The following is a 21756-nucleotide window of genomic DNA, read 5'->3' as shown; positions in this document are numbered from 1 at the left end:
CAGGTCTACTCTACAGACAAGGAATTTAGGGTGTGATAAATAATATAATTATCATTAATAGGAATATCATGATTCTTCAGTTTTGATTTTATTCCCATAATCTTCAAAATGAATTATTTAACCCCTTTAGAGTTGGTATATCTAACACCTGACAGCTCACTCATCAAATAGGAAGCCTCAACATGATCAAAAACCTGATATCTTTGCCCTATGATATCAAGAAATTCTCTAGCATTTGTAAACTTTGGCAGACTACTTAAAATTTACTCAATAATATCCCCTTTCATAGCAATAATATTGAGCCTTCTATATCTCTCCTATTTAGTATAATACTTTTTCTCAATGTGGAACTTTCATCAGTGGGTCTTGGAGGTTCATCGACTCGTAAGGTCATATCAATATTAGCAATACCTATTACAAATTCTATATCAAACTTCTATATCTTAAAATCACTACCTGTTCAGAGTACAATAATAGTATTATTGTTGTTCATTGTAATAACAACTAAATTCACAAGTAAACAATGCAACTTATTGGCAATATAAATAATTAACCAATTAGAATAGTTCCAAAGCCTTATAAACTATTCTAAATTGAGATCACCATTGCGTCATCATAAACTCTCCTTTGGGTAAAAAATATGATATGCTATTAGAATCACAAAGCATAAGGTTAGAAAATTATATAAGACTCTTATAAACAATTGATTTCTGAAAAAAAAAATTTTCCTTTGGGCAGATCAACTTTCTAAACCAATGTTCATCATTTCTTAAAAATAAAGCACATGCCGATTGAATAAATACAACCATTTTTGGGTGTATTGGATTTATTCATCATCATGAATAAGGTATTTCATATAATTAACCTTATAGTACCATTAGTCTTAATATACACAATAATCCTCTTTGGGTAGGAAATTATATGTATTACAATTAAAGAATATATCATTATCTGATGAAATATTTCATGAGCTTTAATGAATGCACCACTTTGGCGGTTAAACATTCTAACAATCCACTAATTTATTTTTATGATATTATGCAAAATTGTCTCAACAAGATTTCATGAGATACTAATCATTATTATCTTTGACAATCTTCTAAAATAAGGTAGCATCAAACACAATATACAAAACAACTATTTTGGAACACAATAAAAAAGCATGTGCACATCCGAAACATAAATAAACACCTCCATGTGCCAGAAAATTGTTTTCATGTGCTGGGAAACCATGTTCATGCGTCATCATACATTTGCATATGCCAAGAAATGATGTCACACTCTCACATAGGCCAAGAAACTGTGCTCATGTGCTCTCATGTGCTAACAGAATATGGCACATGTCGATGATGCGCTTCTATGCAATAGGAGGAAAGCCAACACGCCCACACACACAGACCCATAGTTGGTTTGGGTCTACCTGATTTTTGGCTTAAGAAACCTGTTTACCGATTTGGGTTGACTAGTTGATTGTTAACCACAGGTTCGGGTGACTCATTGACTAGGGTAATCGGGTTTCAATCCATAGGTAATCAAGAACCCTAATTGCCTACCATCACTGCTAATGCCAAATTTAGTCGTTTCAATCGACAATTGGTCCGACAATCATTAAGAAAAATGATCCCCAAACGTCAACGACTCCAACCACAACAGTCTCAACCAGTGTGATAAGTGCACTGATCAAAATTGACACTTTCTTGAGACATTTACTTAACAAATTCTAGCCTAAATTTGATTGATTTTGAGTCTAAATCCATGTTTAAAAGCATGTATTATCCATAACAAACATAAATATATGACTTTCATGCCCAATAATAAACAAATTTGGCATAATTCACAAAACCCCAGTTTGGGAATTTGGCCAAAATTCTACCAATTTCAACAAGTATGCATATTTTATAACCTAATGTAAGTGGCTCTGATACTAAATGTAAGCAAAATTAGCATAATAACACTAAATTACATAATAACAAATCTTGATTATTTTGTACAATTTTGCTTAATTCAATCATAATAGGCTGTAAAATCACGTAAAACATGAACAAGGGATTAAAATATACTTGTTTTATTGTTTTGTTGCAAGCAATTGATGTAGGAGTGCTTGATTATCAATCTTGAACAGCATCTTCCTTTTCTAGTGTTCAAAATGCGTAGCAATATGGGGTGCCAACTGTTTTGCGCTTTTTTACTACTGAAAAAGGGAACCTCTGCCCTTTTTTTATTTAAAATCAATTGGGTTGATTGAGTTTTCCCCCCAATAATCTATATTAGCCCACATTTTTAACTTAAACTAATAATCATAGTACAAAGTATATCAACTTATTCCTAAATGATTACATCGGACTTATAAAATAAATTATTTTTAAATTACACATTCACCCAGTTTTATTAAATGATAAAAAACGAATTTAATCAATGTATGTCCACGCTTTTTCTGACATGGAGATCTCTCACTCTTAAGCTTGCCTCTATTTAAGTGCCAAATATATTCAATGAAAGAAACATATCTAAGTCAAGAAATTATTGAAAGCTACCTAATGAATTAGCTAAAAAGCACATCCCAAGCTTATCAAGGGCAATTAGAAAGCCAAGTTTATTGTCAGCAATACCTTCAGAGAGTGAATAAAAAGAACTATCAAAGACTGTAATTACTAATCTTCCTTTACGAAAAAGCATCATCGCCATATCAACAACCACAAAAAGGTTTTTATTCGGTTTACTCTGAGCTGCTAATATTCTAAGCAAGTCCAAATCATGTCCTGCTTTAGAGTAGAAAATCATATATCAACTCGATCAATCTACACTTAATGATTTGCTAATCCTTAGATATTCATGTCCAAATGAAACTTTATATGACAATTAGTTAAACTTAGTTTAAGTTTGGTTCGAATTAAAATAGTGGGCTTGATCATGGTTATACTTAGTGGCTCCGATTTGTTATTTAAGTTTGTGTGTCATTGGCAAAACAAAGTTATTTTATCAAATAATGGGCACAATAACATTGTTTTAACAATTACTTGACATAATCCAAATCGATTTATAAACCACATTTAAATTGAATTAAGTCATCCCCGACTTACAAGTCAGACAGAGCAAAACTCCCTCTAGTTCGAGTTTGACTAATGAGTCAACCCTTCCTAGTTTAAACTCATTTCGGATTCAAATTGAGCCTAACAAGTTAAGTCAGTTTTTGAGACCGAATCAGTTTGATTTGGGTTTAACCCTACCAATAATAATGGACTTATAAGTTTTTTAGTGAGAAATTTAGAAATCCATCATTGTATTTATTTAGTTTGAACAAAGTATAAAAAATTAGTCATTGAAATAATAAAAATAGTACTTATAATAATGAGATACTTATCCCCACATTAATTTTTCTTGCTAAAAGCCTTATTATTATTATTATTTTTTTTTTTGTGATAGTAGGCTATGAATTTAATTTCCATGGTAAAGAGTACTACTAATGACTACTTAAAGTCTTTATTGAGTGTAATAATATATCTAAAAGTGGATTTCATTTCATTTTCACAATCATTATAATTTTAATCTTTTGTAAATATCTTGTTACCTTCTTAATTAAAACTCAATTATTAAGATTTGGATTTAAGAGGTATTGATTGAAAACCTTAAATGCAGAAGTTAAATTAGGTTTTGTGCATACCTTTCCATACATCAAACTTCAAACAACACTAACATAAGGCCATTTCACATGGACTTCTTTCAACATTATTATACAAATACGGATTGACACTAAACTTATTATATCCATTCACGATAGACACACAACTTGTCTTGCAATTCTACATGTTGAGCCTTTAAACACAAGTTTCAAGTATGCATTTGAAATTAGTTCAACAAATCCATGATTCCTATCACAATTGATCTTAATATCAAGAACAAATGATGAATCTCCAAAATCTTTCACATCAAAATTTTGAAGAAGAAATAATTTGACTTATAAAATAGATTGATATTACTATTATTAACATAAAGAGTCATATGATGAGAATTATTTGTTTTCACTAATCTTCATATACACATGTTGGTCAAATTTGTTCTCTATATATCATATATTGATTTGAGATTTGAGAGATTTATGTTAATATATATGAACAAAATATAATGACTTATGAAATACTCTATATACATTAATTTATTGAAAATAGAAAAGGTGAGAAAAAAGAGATTTACTTATTTTAGCCATTTTTCAATCCACCTATGCAATTTTAAACCCCATTTTGGTTTAGGGTTTAGGGGGGAAAAGTGGCTGCATTTTAGGGGAGAAAAGTGAATTTTTTAAAACTTAATTCAAGGGACAAATGTTAGTTTTTCAAATTAAAGGAGGGAAAATAAGATAAAATTTTAATTATTTAATATTATTGATAAAATCACAAATTTGCCGCTAACCCTAACAGAAAATATGTGGGTGGGTGCAAACAGATTAAACTTTAGGTGGGTGTTTAGGTTTTTCATCAGACGTGGGTATACGTTTGAGATAGGGCTAAAAAATGGGTAGGAAATAGTTATTTTCCCTTTATATAATTGTGATATTCTCTATTAATTTCCTATTTGTTGATTCATGTTACTGTTTTGCAGTTAATTTAGTTAAAGTAGTAGTTATTTTACATGAAAAATGCATTAGATTAAGTCTTATTCATGTTTCTATGATCAAATTGAAACTATAAAAATTTGAAAAAATTCTGTTGGATAGGATGGGTAGGAACGACAGGAGGTGGGATGGATACTTGTAGTAGGGTAGGCACGAGATGAGGGTAGGTGTGCAACCAACGTAAAAAATTGTTCTCGTTTTTTAAAAGTAACGGAATTTTCGCTAAATGAATGGAACAGTAACTTTTGCAATTTTTTAGTGTTCACAAGAACTTAAAAACTGTTTTTTGGAGTTATTTTCCAAAATATATGACAATGTATTGGGTTTTGTAACAAAAGAAGTTTCGAAAAAACACCTGAAAAAATATAAATAAATATATCATCATCATCATCATATATTTTAGACCATAACAAAATAAAAAAAGTTTTTTGAGTTCTTGTGAATGGTTTCTTTTAGTTTTAGTTTTAGTTTTAGTAAAGAAATTCTGTTACTTTAAATGATGATAGAATAGAATTTTCTACATTTCGTGCCCATCCAATCCAACCTATCCTCATATTTTTTATATAAAATAATTAGTCATTTAATTAAGTTAATTATAAAAAAATAACAACATAAAAAATAATAAATTAATAAAGTGATTTTAAACGTTCTAACGAAATTAGAGTATAATCATTTAGATCCATATATGATTTCCATGAATTTCATTTGGTTTTCGAAACATAAAAGTAATAACTTGGAATCTTGGCTATATAAAATTGTATAGGTAGATTTAAAAAACATAGGGAAATTTTAATAAATGGCCAAATTACCCCTCTATCAAGTAAAAATGTCTAATTTCATTATTTTTAAGCAAAAATGCCCAAATTCACTATTCCTAAGCAAAAATGCCCTAAACGTTTTTTAAAATGCCAAAATTACCCTTCATCACATATATATAAACACTCTTATTACACACACTTCTCATATCACTCAAACACTCATTCTCACTCTCATTTTTACTCAATATCAATTAGTACGGGTTCGTTCAAATGAAAAAAGTTCGTATTTTTAAATTCGATTCGAAAAAAGGTTATTCGTGAAAAAAATGTATTTATACGAATCTTAATCTAAAAACTTAATTTTATTTGTTAAATCTAGTTTATATGCCATATAAAGGAGGTACTTGAATATTAGATAATAATATAGGGGTTAAATGCAATGTTAGATAAATGTAGAGAGTATTTTGATATTATACAATATATAAAGGATTTAAATAACATGTTAAGAATATATAGATATACTTTGATACAAGACAACATACAAGAGTGTTAAATGAAGTGTTAGATAATTATAGGGGGTCAAAGAAATCTTATAAAAATATGGGGGCATTTTGATATTAAACATTATAAATGAAATTTTAGGAATAGATAGATGTATTTTGATATGAGACAACATACAAGGGTGGTAAATGCAATGTTAAGTAATTGTAGGGGGTAAAAAAATATTTAAAAAATATAGGGGGTATTTTTAAATTTTACATAATACATGAAGGAATTAAATAATAGGTTAAGAGTAGATAGATGTTTTTTGATACAAGAGAACATAAAATGGTGTTAAATGAAAGTTTAGATAATTATAGGGGGTTAAATGAAATGTTAAGAAAAATATGAGGGTATTTTGATATTTCATAATATCATGAAGAATTTAAAAACTTGTTAAAAATGAATAGATGTATTTTGATAATAGGAAACATACGAGGGTATTAAATGAAATATAAGATAAGTATGGGGGTTAAATGAAATGTTAAAAAATATAGGGGGTATTTTGATATTAAACATTGTAAGAATGCTTTAAATAAAATGTTAAGAATAGATAGATACATTTTGATAAAAGGTTGTTAAAAAAATTGTTAGATAAATATAGGTGGTTAAATGAAATACTAAAAAAATAAAAGGGGTATTTTGATATTAAACATTGTAAGAACGTTTTTAATGAAATATTAAAAATAGATAGATATATTTTGATACAAGATATTATATAAGGATGTTTAAAAAATATTAGATAATTATAGGGGGTTAAATAAAATTTTAAAAAAATATAAGGGGTATTTTGATATTAAACATTGTAAAAACGTTTTAAATAGAACGTTAAGAACAAATAGATGCATTTTGATACAAGATAACATACGAGGGTGTTACATAAATTGTTAAATAATTATAGGGGGTTAAATAAAATATTAGAAAAATATAAGGGGTTTTTAATATTAATAATTGTAAAACTGTTTTACATAGTTATTACATAATTTTTGTTATAAATGAATAATTATTTCTAAAAACTTGTCATTGCATGATTGATAATTAAAATGGATGGTTATGCATCAGTTTGTTACCAAAGAAAATGAATTCAAGGTGGCCCTTAGGGTTTGCAATCATTGTCATGAATCATGACATGTACGAACCCAATGTAAAAGTCCAACACCCGTTCTGAGCTTTGCCCCGCAACTTCATCCAGAAAAAGCAAAGGGTCGAGATCTTGACAAGTTTATATTTAGTTTTGTTATTTATATGATTCATTATTGTGATCTTGACAAGTTTATATTTAGTTTTGTTATTTATATGATTCATTATTGTTGTACTTCAGTTATATGTAATCGATGTATTTTTATTATTGTTTCAAATGTGTAATTGTATTGACATGTGATGTAATAACTTTAGTATAAATAATTTCTTAATTTTATATTTGTTAGAATAAATTGTTTGAGTATTTCTTTATTTCATCTCATGTTTGATAGTAATATAACTCAAATCACATATAATTATTTCCGTGACAAGATTATTTAAAAAACGAAATCAAATACATATATATATATATATATATATATATATATATATATATATATATATATATATATATATATAATGACAGATAAAGTACATCGTACACATACGCACATACAATAAATATATACATAAGAACATATGAAGAATGACAGATAAAATATATCGTACACATACGCACATACAACAAATATATACATAAGAACATATGAAGAATGATAAATAAACAATGAGCTAACTAAATATACACCTGTGAGCTACTCGATATAGTGGAAATACAACTGCGACGCTAAACGTTGACGCATGGAGGTAGACGATTCTCGGGGAAAATCGACACTTCGTGACAATGTCAAAACACTCAAAAAAACGTAACATAAACACGCCATAGTGAACGGAACCTTCCCCTTGCTGAGGGACATCCGTCGCCCGATGTAAGGCGAGGGGATCACGTTGTGGAGTCTGCCTAGAAGTTGTCCAAAAACTCAACGCCTCTAGTAATGCGGGTATGAATGTCATGCACGGTCGCATTCATAAATTTTCTAATAAATTAACGCCCTTGCAGTTTCAAAAAAGAAAAAATTCCGCCTAGCCCACGGTATTCATGGCATGAGCCCACTGTCACATGGCAAATCTCAAAAAAACCCGTCGTGGCCTAATCGCTCTCATCCAGCTCCCCAAATGTTTTGAAAACGCTACTGAACCCCTTAACCCACGGTCAATCTCTCCTGACCGTGGGAGAATTCGTCCTGACTGTGGGATACACTATTCCCACGATTGGACTGTCGATCACTTCGGAAGCATTTTTTGGCCAAAAATTCATCGTTTCGGCCTCCAATTGCAACACAAATCAAATTTACATAGACTATAACACAAAACCCCTCAACAAATTCAACGAAAACAACCAAGAATCAAAACATTTAAGCATTGTTCAAAATCGAAACCCTAAAGTTTCAAACCGCAAAATCTCACTCAAATCTCAATAATATGAATAATAACTTGATTCAAACAAGATTACGGAAGATATACTAACCTTTTTTGTCATTTTCGGTTGTCGAAAAACACAAAAATCTGTTCGACCATCGGATGACCGTGGGACAGTGGAGAAATTTGAATTTTCTTTAAATTTGCACAGTGAATCGTTAAAAGATTACCGTGGGAAATAAGAAAATTTTCTTTGTTTATATATAGGGGCAGTTTGGTCATTTCACAAAAGTTAGACATTTTTGCTTTAACTTGAATGTTTTAGACAATTTTACTTAGACCTCCTTAATCTTTGCTATTTATTATAATTTCCCTACAAAATAACTAAGATAATTAATTATTCAAAAAAGAAAAAAAAGCTTTTAAAATTCAAAAATTGAAGAAAGGGGGTTACTGATTATTTTGCAAACTATATGGATTGACATAATTAAGCACAGTACCGTTTCTTAAAATCGAACCCGTCCACTCACCCTCACGTTTTTCTCTTCCCCTCAGCTCCTGAAGATCTGAATCTAGAGATTGAAATCAAAATTCATTTTCGTTCAAATGTTAAATGCGAGTTCTTTCCAATTCTAGGTAAACTAACAATCAAGAGAATACCAATCTTATTATATGATTTGATTATAATTTTAAATTTTTGCAGATAAAGCTGTTGTTTTGAGCTTTGAAGATGGCGGATGTTGAGGTAAAACAAGTGGTAATTTTAAATTGTGAAGTGTTAATTGTTGTAGCCTTGTCGAGCTTATGGATTTTTTTTTGCTCTTTTGTTGTGTTTAAAATTTTGATATTTTATTGTATGTAGGGTGGTTCTTTTGGTGATGCCAGTGATGCCCAAAAAAATGTGTTTGATTTAGGGTCATTTGTTGGGGACTTGACCTTTGAGGAAGAAGCAAGTGGGTAAGTTTTGAAATGTGGAAGCTTTTTGTATAATTTATGTAGAATTTTTGTTCGTTCATTTTTTCAAAGATGGCATATGCGTTTTAAAGAATTCAGCTATTCACAGTTTTTCTTGAATGTTTGTGTAACAATTAGTTAGTATAGTAGCTCACAATAAGGAAGTAAATGATGGGTGATTATAATAGCTCCATGTAAGTCTACTGAATTGCTGAATTCAGGAAACAACAGGAAACTTGAGAGGCTCACCTTTGGAATCCTTTGCTGGTGATCAAAGTGTAACTGTCTTATTGTGTTGTGATGCTGATTAAATTTGATTTCATATAATGGAAACCAAATAAACTTTCTTTCTTTTTTAAAGATTATTCCTAGCAGATTCTCAGCAGATTTTTGTGGGATGGGTCATGGCTAGTACTTTTAATTGCAAGGGAAGTGGTTCTAAACTGTAGTAATGTGTATTATTCCTGTCAGATATATTGTTTCTGCTTGCTTGGTTGTTTCAGTTTGGTAAAAGGGTTGAGAAATGTTTGTTGCTTTGTATATAATCTCAGACTAGTGGACATTTTTTTGTGAAGATGTTGATTACTGTTGCTGTTTTTGGCAGTGATGATATATCATTGGAAGGACTTGAGAAGGAGCTCGAAGAATGTAAAAACTATGATGTGAGTAACTTTTTTGTTGTTTTCTTATGAAGCTATAGCCTAGCTTGTGTGGTTTTAGCATGGGTAGTTGTTATATGAGGAACTAGGGTAAGACAGCACTATATTTATGTCTTCCTGTTTGGAATAGAATCAGCTGGTGAGGATCACAAGTGAAAAGTGGTGTGGGGTTCTTGTGCTTTAATGTGTGGAACTGGATGGGTTGACATGATGTAAGTTGTACAGGAGGCTACATTGATTAGATCTGTGAGTTCATACTGCTTCTTGGCTTTTTCCATGATGATTGTTGTCTTCAAAACACTAGTGGAAATTGTAACATCCTGATGTATGATAGAGATAAGCTTTGATGCTTTTAAAAATGTTATGTTCCTTGAAGGTGAAATTTTGCATTTAGTGTGAGTAATTTCAGATAATAGTGATTTGGAGATTTAGTACAAATTAATTTGTTAATGACTAACACTGAAATTGAGAGACTGCACTAATGAATTCTTTTGGGCAACTTGAGAGTACTTACTACTTAGTACTTATTAAATAAAAAGGAGTCAAGTGTCTGGATTACATTTCTGATTATCTGGTAGTTTGGTCTGGAGTCTGCATACTATTTTATCTTCATGTACTTGCCACATGAAGTCTGCACTATCCTGTCCTTAGTATTTTATATTTGTTTCCATAATTACTTTGATTAACTTCATATTTTATACCTCAGTGTCTGTGTCTGTGTCTTCATATAGGTAGTTACAAACATATTGTCCAAAGGTACAACACTAAGGGAGTACACGAAGGGGGTTGAGAATGATCTACGCCAAGTTGAGTTGGAATCTATTCAGGTATGTGATAAATTTTCCTTAGCTGAGATGCTTCATATGCAATGCTGTGGTGTCAAATGATAAGATCAAGTACTTAGGTTGTTTTTTATCTATTTTTGTGAAAATAAGTACTTCAGCTGTTCTATCTTATATTTTCTATCAAATGAATTCATTCCTTTGTGCTTTATCTTGGACTCTCTGTGTGATGTCATAGTTTAGTGAGGATTACGTATAGCAGAGATGCTCTTTAATCATCTTTGAGTATCTTATATTTGTTGTTTGTTCATTTATAAATCATTATTGTGTTAGTTGATGTTAGAACCTTTTTCAATGCTTCAGGATTATATTAAAGAAAGTGATAATTTGGTGTCCCTTCATGATCAAATTCGTGATTGTGATGCCATCTTGTCACAGATGGAGACCCTTCTCAGCGGTTTTCAGGTATGCTAATTCTTTCCAGGCAATTCAGAAGAACTTTACTGCAATCACCTGTCTTAAGTTAGCATCTTTTATTGTTCTATTGAGTAAGAGTATTACACATACTTTTTAAGGGATGTTTCATATTTACTAGTTGCTAATTCAATGTGTAGTAAAGTTCTGAAGTTCAAGAATTATTTATGATTGATAACAGTAAATGTTGTTATCAATGTTTTGATTTGAAACTCCTGTTTGACCTCTAAGTTTGTAAGACACACTTTTGTTTAACTGTTAATACATATTTATATAACTTTGCATCTGAAGAAGCAATGATATAGTTGTGTGATATGATCAACTATTTTTATAGTAAAACAGTGATGATATTCCTAAATAAGTGACACAAATTGTTCAAGCCTAATAGCATCCACTTAACACAAAAATGCTGAAATGGACTGTTTACCATTGAGGCCCTCCAAGATACAACTTTGTAAGACACTTTCGTTTAACTGTTAATACATATTTATATAACTTTGCATCTGAAGAAGCGATGATATAGTTGTGTGATAGGATCAACTATTTTTATAGTAAAACAGTGATGGAACTCCTAAATAAGTGACACAAATTGTTCAAGCCTAATAGCATCCACTTAACACAAAAATGCTGAAATGGACTGTTTACCATTGAGGCCCTCCAAGATATGAATTCATTATTATCATATATGATACCAAAACAATGAGCCTTGATATAAGCGTTATTATCGTCTGAGATTCACACATAAGTGGCTTTATCTATTAATTGGATAAGATCATACAAAGATATTTCAGATAATGTCCTCTCTTATCCCTTCTTCTTTGCTTACATCAATTCATTCAAATAAGTTTTTTAGTGTATTTTTACAGTTTGTTGCTTAGCTTTTTAGTTTTCTTGATAGTATTGTTGTTAAGGTTATTATTATTTCCAAGGGAGAGCCCCTTGTTTCAACTGTGTTTGTTGTATTATTCCTTGTTTTAATGTATGATCACCAGTACTAACATTTTAGAAATTTTCTTCCAGTCTGAGATTGGTTCTATAAGTTCAGACATAAAAGTACTCCAGGAGCAGTCAATGGATATGGGTCTGAAGCTGAAGAATCGCAAGGTATGGTTTCTATTGTGGAAGTTCTGTATCCCAGGAAATTCTGCTGTTATCTCAATCTTTTGGAGGCCATGATGATTGTCAAGGATCAACATCCAATTCTGGTGTTATATTCAAAATATTTGTCCTAAGAATTTTGTTTAGAATCATATGTGCTTGATCAGGGAGATTTTGGTCAAAGAATTGTTTTAGGTGTTTTAGCTAATTTTTCCATGGGTGGCCTATCTGGTTGGAATGAATTCCTTACCCTTGCCTTCTTTTTTATCCAGTAGGATTACTGGAGGGATCCCTTAGTGTATATTTCTTTTTTATTTCCTACAATATATTAATCTATGTGAATATGTGAATAAAGTGCGGATATTTTATTTGGTTGTTTGGATTAGGAAACAACTGCCTTGTGGATATCAACATGTGAACTGACTAGGATACTAGGCACTAAGTTTCAATTGCTGTCCTCATTTGCACTTTATGTTCAACTGCTTAAATGTTTGTGGCTCATCAAGGGAGATTTTTATGTTTCTAGTTCAATACTATTACTTTTTCTCTGCTTTTCATTATATAAATGTTGTAATTGATTATATTCTTTTAATAGGTGGCAGAGTCAAAACTAGCAAAATTTGTTGGAGACATTATAATCCCTCCAAGGATGGTAGAAATAATTGTTGATGGAGAGGTAATTGTTATTTATCTGGCTTCTAATGTGAGCATGATTGTTTTTTCATTTCAATTTGCAACTGCTCATAAGTTTTCTTCCTGAAGGTCTCTTGGATAGTGGTGTTCTCTTTATGCGGTTGAAGTTTGTACTTGCAATGTCTTTGTTCATGATTCAGTTTTTAATTGATATAGATTTTGATGTATCTTTTTCATGTGAGGGCTTATGACTTGTAGGAGTTACAAAGACATGTATTGTGTTTTATTATGTCATCACACTGGTGTGTTTGTGTGTAAAAAGTGATGGAGAGAGGATGAATAACTTTTTCTGTCATCTTTCACTGAAGTTATGATGTCAAATTTCTGAGGCAGCAAGGTTGGTGAGGATTGTAACTGAGTCTTTCCTATTCCTGATCTGAGTGTATTTCTGTGCTTTTGGTGGACACAGAAAATCCAGATAATTTTATGGAGATGTTAGTGCTTGCAATCCATTTCATAATATGGATTTCCTTCCATCTATAAGAGATTTCCTTGTGCGAGACAGTACTTGTTTTTTGATGTTCTTACAGTGTATTTAACTAAAGAATTTCAGAATTCTTCTTTATTTTTCATCTTCGGAAAGTGGAGGCTTTTTGTCCATTAATGTTGGGTGTTTAATTGTGTATTGAGATCAGAATGTAGAGGAACTTTTGTACCCCTGTTGGTTTGTACTTCTTGTTATAGATCAATGGTTTGCCTAGCTGTGTAGAAAAAAATAATATTCCGTTATCTTAACCCAAAAAAAAATAAAATGAAGTGGTTACCGTGTAAGTTAGGAAAAGTTTTGAACACTAATACTTGTTGTTAGGGTTCCCAAAAAGTCTGTGTATGGGTCCTATCAATTTTAAGTGGGAGAGAAACCTGAAATGGAAATATATCTAATTGAAGATTGTTTCTAGCTTTTCTCTCTTTTGTACAATCCTCCTTCTTATGAACTATATGTCCATCTCTTCTTTCTATAGATATCGGATATTGTATTCACCCCTTTGGTTCTTTTTAGTCTTCTTTCTTCTTTGAAGTGCCTTAGCCTGTGAACTTAAATTTTAGCATTGAATGACCTAGGCTCCATTTGTTCATTTTTGTTAATCTCTTAATTTGTAACCTATGATTGGTCAAATTCCATAATTTCACCCTGTCAATCCATATACACATATATGCTTTCAAATATTTCCTTGTTCCCATAAATGTTGCTTTGTTATCCTAGTTAACGTGGGAGCTACTGATTTTCCTTTCCTTCATTATACTAACATATTTGCAGTGGAATTTTTTATTTAGGTCAATGAGGAATATATGAGAACACTTGAGATCTTAAGTAAGAAGCTGAAATTTGTTGAAGTTGATCTTATGGTTAAAACTTCAAAAGCCCTAAAAGATGTTCAGCCGGAGCTTGAAAAACTGAGGCAGAAAGCAGTTTCAAAGGTAGTTGAATGGTGTTCCCAGGTGTTCAGCCTGAGCCTGGTTTAGAATTATGTCTTCTCCTAAGAAAAAAATCATGATAATTTTAATTTCTCTTATGAAAACGGTGATGATAATTTTGATTAGGGAAGTCAACAATGTCAAATGATCATTCAGTGACAATCTGTTCCTTGACTCCATAAACTTTTCTTCACTGTGCAACTGTCTGCAAATGAGGGCACAAAAACTCATTAAGATTATCTCCATCTTTTTGTAGGTTTTTGACTTCATTGTCCATAAGCTTTATGCTTTGAGAAAACCCAAAACAAACATTCAGATCCTTCAGCAGAATGTTCTTCTTAAATACAAGTGAGCTATTTGTATAACTACTTTAGGGGCACGTATTTATGTCAGACTTGTGTTTGATCACTTCTTTAATATCTTGGTATATCTTGTTTCAACTCTGTAACTAGAATCATTATTTGAATTTAGCATAACTGAACAGTTTTACTGGCTTATCTAATAGTATTATCCACTGATTTGAGTGGGATGTTATTAGTAGTTTGAATTTTCTAAAAATTGTTTTAGTTAATTTGCACAACAATTACATGGTTCGCTTTTCTTAATAAGTTGGTTGTTCATGTTGTTAAATTTACAGTAAAAAAGTCTCACTTTTGTATCTTTTAAAATTTTAATGTACTCTGATAATTTCACTCTTTTTTCCATAATTTGATGGGGGCGGGGGAAAACCTTCAATGTAGGTATGTTGTTTCTTTTCTCAAGGAACATGGCAGGGAGGTTTATACTGAGGTTCGTGCTGCATATATTGATACAATGAACAAGGTAATTTTCTTTAGAACTTATCATGTATTTGTAATAGATTTTTCCATGACTGAAACCTTTAGATTGTTTCTATTGTCCAGATTAGTTGGGTCACCTACTCTGTCATATGTGAATTTTATTATGGATCCTTGTTTATTATTTTTCGTAAATTTCTCTTTTCTCTTTACTCTTGACTATTATTGAATCAATTATTCTTTTTTAATTCTTATTTCAGCTTTCTCTCTTTGAAAGCATTTACCCTAAAGGGAGCTTTTGTTCAAAAACTGTATGAAGACAATACAAAATATTTTACTAGTAACAATAGTTAGCATACTTGTCAATCATTTTCTTGTTTTTAGGACCATTCAAAAAATTAAGCATAAGCAATTAGTTGTGAGTCTCAAACTTTCTTTGTGTTGAATTGTTGCATTCAAATTTTCTCATGAAATATGTGGAAGTGTAAGTGTATTTCTTGCCAAGTTAGCAAACTTCAAAGACAATGTAATAATTTTCTTGCTTTTATGGCCATTCAAATTTTAAGCTGAAGCCAATTGATTGTGGGAACTCAACCTTTCGTACTGTTGAACTTTAGCATCCAAATTTTCTCTTGAATATGTCAAAGTGTATTTCTTACTGTGTAGCAAACTTCGAAGACAATGTAATCACAAAACTTGACTCAGGACCTTCAAATTTTAGTGACCTAATCTTATAATAGGTACTTCTTTTAATCTTATTGGCATGTACTAAAACTACCACTTTTTTAAATTGGTTCCACCGAAATTACAAATTTGAAATATCATTTTGAAATATCTTTCTTGAATGAAGAGTGAGTGTAGTGTATATAGTAAAAACTAGTGCCTGTTCTTTTAGATAAACCACGGTGCTTTCCACATGTTTTGTGCCTGTTCTGTTTATTCTTGTTTGAAATTTTTAATAACTTTACCTAATGGCTTCTGGTCTCAACTCTGTGTTAGACCTTTTTGCCATGGTTGCTACTTCTTAGTGGTTAACATGCCCTCCTTGTTTGGATCTCTAGGCAAACAAGCAACTCAAAAGGGTATTACTTGAATCTCATTTGTGAGTAAATGATTTCATACTGTGCTTTGATTTGTGGTGGATTTATCAAGGATGAGCTTAAGCAAAGTGGAGCTGGATTCACTTTAGTTTGTGGAAAGTCTGGATGGCTATTTTTTTACTTCATCTTGTATTGTTAATTTCAGAAGTTAAGAATGTTTTAAGGTCATGGATTAGGTTGTTAGCCATGTTGCAGCTGGATTAGAAATATGTTCGTTAGTATGATTGTAATGATTGTAGTTTTGATTCACTATATTAAATAATATGGTGCTAAAGTTTTGCTGAGATACCTATCTCTACTTTGGAAATGCAGAGTGTGGAACAATTATTAATTCTGTATTAACAATTGTGCTACATATATCACAGTCTGAACAGATATTGTACCAATTCACCTTTAATGTAACTGTTATTTCAGTTTTCCACACCTTGAAAATGGGCGTATGTTGTTCTACGTGCATTATACCCATGCTTGTTTAATTGCTTTGTACATATGACAAAATTATCACATTTTAACAGATGAAAAGATCAGATGATTCATACAAATTATAGTATTAAGAACATTTGCACATTTATTAATACTTTTCTGATCCGTTTGCAGGTTTTAAGTGCACATTTCCGTGCTTATATACAGGCATTGGAGAAATTGCAGTTAGATATAGCAACATATAGTGATTTGATTGGCGTGGAGACTAGAAGCACTGGTCTTTTTTCAAGAGGAAGAGAACCATTGAAGAATCGTTCTGCTGTTTTTGCTCTAGGAGATAGGATCAACATTTTGAAGGTTTTTTTTTTTTTTATTCATTTGATTGAGAAATACTGTTTTCCCTGATAGTTTGGATCGTGCATTTAGTTTCTCACTGCACTTTTTAGTAAATAAATTTCATTTCTGATATTTGGCATGCATCACTAATTGTTTTCCCCTTAACTTCTTTTCAAGGTTGGAAAATATACACTTCTGATTTCTATTCGAATTCATTAGATGGGCAATCTTTATTAGATTTACTCTTTGTTGCAATATCTTTTAAATTATTATATACTGATTATAATGGATGATATTCCTTAATTGGGCTAATATAGAAACATGGAATGCCTGCTGAAATATATCCTTTTTCTTGTGTTGGTTAATTTGGTAAAGTAAATACCAAAGACAATATAGTAGAAATTTAAGGCAATTTCTTCACATACCCACAAAATTTGGAGTCTGCTAAGATAATGAAGTTGAATTATGCTGTATATTAATCTTGTGTGATTGCATTTTGCTAAGTTTTAGTTTTAGATGGCTTCAAGTTTGGTTTATAATTCTGCAGTGTGATTGAGAATTGGAATAATTATTGAAATAGCCCTTTCTATATATTTTTTTTCATAGTCGTTTTTGTTCCTACTTTTCTAGGTGTGCTTGCAGTCACAAAATTCGTTATTCAAACACCTTCCCCCGCTTTCCCCGTCTTTCAATTTAGATGCATTGATTAAACTCTTTGATTTTCTTTCTTAGGCCATCACTAAATTTATATTTTATTATATCTATGAAAGATGACACTTTTGTAAAGAGATGTGAAATGATGAAATCTAGGTTATCTACATAAACTAAAAATTAAAAAAAAAGAAAGAAGAAAGAAATAAAAGTGCTGTGTGGGGAATGCTCTGTGTGTATGAAACTTTTTATGGATTCTCACATTCTTTGTTGGCAAACAAAGTTAAATGGTTGATTTTTTATCCTTTTTTTTAAGGAAATTGATCAACCGGCACTGATTCCACATATAGCTGAAGCTAGCTCCTTAAAGTATCCTTATGAGGTCCTTTTCCGGAGCTTACACAAGCTGCTTATGGATACCGCAACTTCTGAGTACCTCTTTTTTCTCTGCTCCTTGATTTTGTTTTCTAGATGTATGCTGAGTTTCAAGTTTATTGTTGTACAGTTTTTGACTTTTTATTCCCTCTAATTCTGCAGGTATCTTTTCTGTGATGATTTCTTTGGAGAAGAATCTATATTTTATGAAATTTTCGCAGGTAAAATTATAAATAATAAGATTAAGATATTCACCAGAAAAGGCCCAACCTAAGAACACATCTAGAATGCCAAAAATGGGGAAAAAAAAAAAGGAGAGAGAAGTTTTTTTGGCACGCAACTGTACTTGTTTTCCTTTTATAAGCAATTATACTGATAGGATTCTTATTTGTATTTATATAAAAGTCCCTTAATATCAACTGAGGGGCTAAGGATTTTTATTCCACTGGGGCCACCTACTTGATATATTGCATCTCACTTGTTTTCTGGCAAACAGGGTTGCAGGGTTGGGAGTAGCCTTCAGTTTAGATTCCAGTGTACCAGTAGGAAAAAGTTAAGGGATTTCTGGGCATAGACAAAATGCATTTAGTAATTGTTCATTATCATGCACTTAAGAATTCATCCATAATCTTGAAGCTGTAAAGTTATTTATTTGACTGTTGGACTTAGGAAATAATCTATGCCTAGCAGAGCAACAATAGAAGAGGACATAATATTTTGGATAAATATCACGTTTTTTTGTAAGAGTCATTATAACAGCTTCTTATGTCATCCTTGGTATTATTAGGTCCATCTGCAGTCATTGATGAGCACTTCAACTCAATACTGCCAAGTTGTTATGATGCAATTGGGTTGATGCTTATGATTCGCATAATACACCAGCACCAGGTGATCTTACAAGCTCTTATGATTGCAGTGTTCATGTATTTTGAGTCCCTCAAAAGTCCTATTTTCATTATGAGCATATTTTTGTAGTGTCTTTTTTCAAATTTTCACTTTTAAGATATAGCTAGAAGAGTTGTCTTTGCAATTACAATCTGAACTTGCCTCTGATGTTCTTTTTTCTTTTTCATTATCTGCAACAGCTCATCATGTCTCGGCGGCGGATCCCATGCTTGGATTCATATTTAGACAAGGTCGGTTATCTTTTGTACCTTGCAGGCAAAGGTGATCCCAACATAGACTAATTTTATTTCCTTAAATTGAGCAGGTCAATATTTCCCTGTGGCCTCGTTTTAAGATGGTTTTTGACTTGCATCTTGGTAGTCTGCGAAACGCAAATGTGAGGACATTATGGGAAGATGATATTCATCCTCATTATGTAATGAGGCGCTATGCTGAATTTACAGCGTCTCTTATTCAACTCAATGTTGAATATGGAGATGGCCAGGTGAGATGCTTCTGAAAAACTGAACTCATAAACTGCTATTTTGTTTAACTGGTTTAATGAGAATACTTAAATATGCTGCCTTCTTAATCTGCAGCTTGAATTGAATATGGAACGGTTGAGAATGGCTGTTGACGAGTTGCTTATGAAGCTTGCAAAAATGTTTCCAAGACCAAAATTACAGATTGTGTTTTTGATAAATAACTACGATATGACAATTGCTGTACTGAAGGTGAGCTCTATGATTCTTCATTCTGTCTGGTGTCAAATGTTCAAATTTGCAAAGTTATATATCCTGCAGGGTACTATTTTGGACAATTTTCTTGGCTTAGTTTGGCTTTCCACCTATAAGGAATGCATATGCTCTTGTTGGATGTGAATGAACATTGATATCAAGATACCATCATTGACTGTATAAGGAATGCATATGCTCTTGTTGGATGTGAATGAACTTTGATATCAAGATGCCATCATTGACCTTATTTTTTATAAAATTCTCTCTTGGATGCCAGGAAGCCAGCCCCGAAGGCGGAAAAATTCAAATGCACTTTGAGGAATTGTTGAAGAGCAACACAGCAATATTTGTGGTAGGCAATGATTGATTCAAGTTCTAGATTTTGTTTGCTCGTAAAATGAAAATTTATTGTTTATTATATAATTGAATAACTTCATCTTTGTCTTATGCAAGTTTTTTATTTTTTACTGCTTGTGTTAACAATAAAAATATCTTTGACCGTTTGTTAGTCTGAAGCCCTTTTTAAAGTATATTGTTACACCCAAAGTGGAGTTATGTTTTTGGTCATGGCCATGACCTGATTCTGCCTGATTTTTTGTGAAGCTTCCCAGCAAAGTATAATTAATGAGTAGAAAAAAGTGGTTTATGAAACTTGCATTTACCAAGATTGAAAACGCTGTACACATGGTGGTTACAAGCTCTTGTTTTAGTGGCAAAGAAATGTCGTCATCATGTTGGATGTAATTTCAAAATGTTACGTGGTGGCATAAGAGGGAAGAATAAGAAATGTTGTAAAGGAAAAAACTACTATCTACATTACTTATGTTGGTAAGCTCTTATTGCCGCTCGTGAGAATTCATTTCTTATTGTGACTTTTTTCTATCTGCAGGAAGAACTACTGCTGGAGCATTTTAGTGATTTGATCAAGTTTGTGAAGACCCGAGCCTGTAAGCCCTGGACCACTTGTTGTTGTGACTTTTTCATAATCTGTCGGAAATTTCTTATTTTCACATTCTCTTACAGCGGAGGATCCAAGTTATAGTTCAGACAAGCCCATAACTGTCACTGAAGTTGAGCCACTTGTTAAGGACTTTGTGAGCAGATGGAAAGCTGCAATCGAGCTAATGCACAAAGACGTGATCACTTCTTTCAGCAACTTCTTGTGCGGTATGGAGATCTTGAGGGCTGCATTGACCCAGCTGCTGCTTTATTACACGAGACTTTCAGACTGCATAAAGAGGATTGTAGGTGGGTCTGCGCTGAACAAAGATCTAGTCTCCATATCTTCAATCATGTACGAAATCAAGAAATACTCAAGGACGTTCTAAAATCACCATCTTACATCTTACATGACCAAAGCATCACCTGCAACTTCTTTTAAGGTATGCAAAAAATTGATGGGGAAATTGCGAACGGTTTTGGTAATCTATCGCAATATACAGAAGACTGGAGACTTTTTTTCTTCCACAGAACTTTGCATTGGTGGGGAAAATAAATTGATCTTTTCCTATTTGTATTATTTTCAGTGTTTTGTTATTATTAAGCTTCAATTTATTGGAGTTGAAGGAAACAATACAGAATGAAAAAATATGAATAGAATTGTATTTCTCTCTTATTTATAATTATCTCAATGATACAAAATTTATACATGTTCTAAATCCTAAATAAAGTAACAAAAATCAAAATAATTAGTATACAATATTACACAACAGAAAAAATATATTTAGAATTTATTCTAACATAGAAAATAATATATTTGAAATATATTCAAATATATTTAGAATATATGTTAACTAAAATAAATCATTTAAAGAAAATGAAATAAAATAAATGAGGTCACATTAAATCTAAATTTTAGGTAACAAAATCCTAGAATTATTCTACACTCTCCCTCAAATTAGGTTATAGATGTTTATTAAACCTAACTTGGAAGTTAATTCTTACAAGTTGATATGTGATAGTGGTTTTGTCATGATGGTAGTAATACGATGGCGTGTTAATGTGCAAGACAGAGTGATCAAATTTGACTCTATCTTCTCCTTGATGAAATG

The 21756-nt window shown here is 31.5% G+C and overlaps 1 protein-coding gene across 2 annotated transcripts; it reads left to right on the top strand.

The window, feature by feature from the left end:
• The first annotated feature begins 8830 nt into the window (after nucleotides 1-8830).
• LOC123203319 (vacuolar protein sorting-associated protein 52 A-like) lies at nucleotides 8831-21352 on the top strand. 2 transcript variants are annotated; one of them, XM_044619646.1, is made up of 21 exons: nucleotides 8831-8982; nucleotides 9050-9091; nucleotides 9209-9303; nucleotides 9905-9962; nucleotides 10691-10786; nucleotides 11105-11206; nucleotides 12236-12319; nucleotides 12909-12989; nucleotides 14282-14425; nucleotides 14679-14770; nucleotides 15163-15244; nucleotides 16896-17078; nucleotides 18025-18140; nucleotides 18246-18304; nucleotides 18871-18971; nucleotides 19169-19219; nucleotides 19294-19473; nucleotides 19568-19702; nucleotides 19983-20057; nucleotides 20595-20652; nucleotides 20729-21352. In XM_044619646.1, exons 2-21 carry the CDS (start codon nucleotides 9077-9079, stop codon nucleotides 21031-21033), a joined length of 2112 nt encoding a protein of 703 aa, XP_044475581.1. In that variant the 5' UTR covers nucleotides 8831-8982; nucleotides 9050-9076; the 3' UTR covers nucleotides 21034-21352. The 2 variants fall into 2 exon arrangements, with proteins under 2 accessions (XP_044475581.1, XP_044475580.1); XM_044619645.1 differs by having other exon boundaries at nucleotides 9050-9103.
• Nucleotides 21353-21756: the final 404 nt, after the last annotated feature.

The sequence above is a fragment of the Mangifera indica genome, chromosome 19, assembly GCF_011075055.1.
Source record: "Mangifera indica cultivar Alphonso chromosome 19, CATAS_Mindica_2.1, whole genome shotgun sequence".
NCBI lineage: Eukaryota > Viridiplantae > Streptophyta > Magnoliopsida > Sapindales > Anacardiaceae > Mangifera > Mangifera indica.
This window is presented reverse-complemented; position numbering and strand designations above follow the sequence as displayed.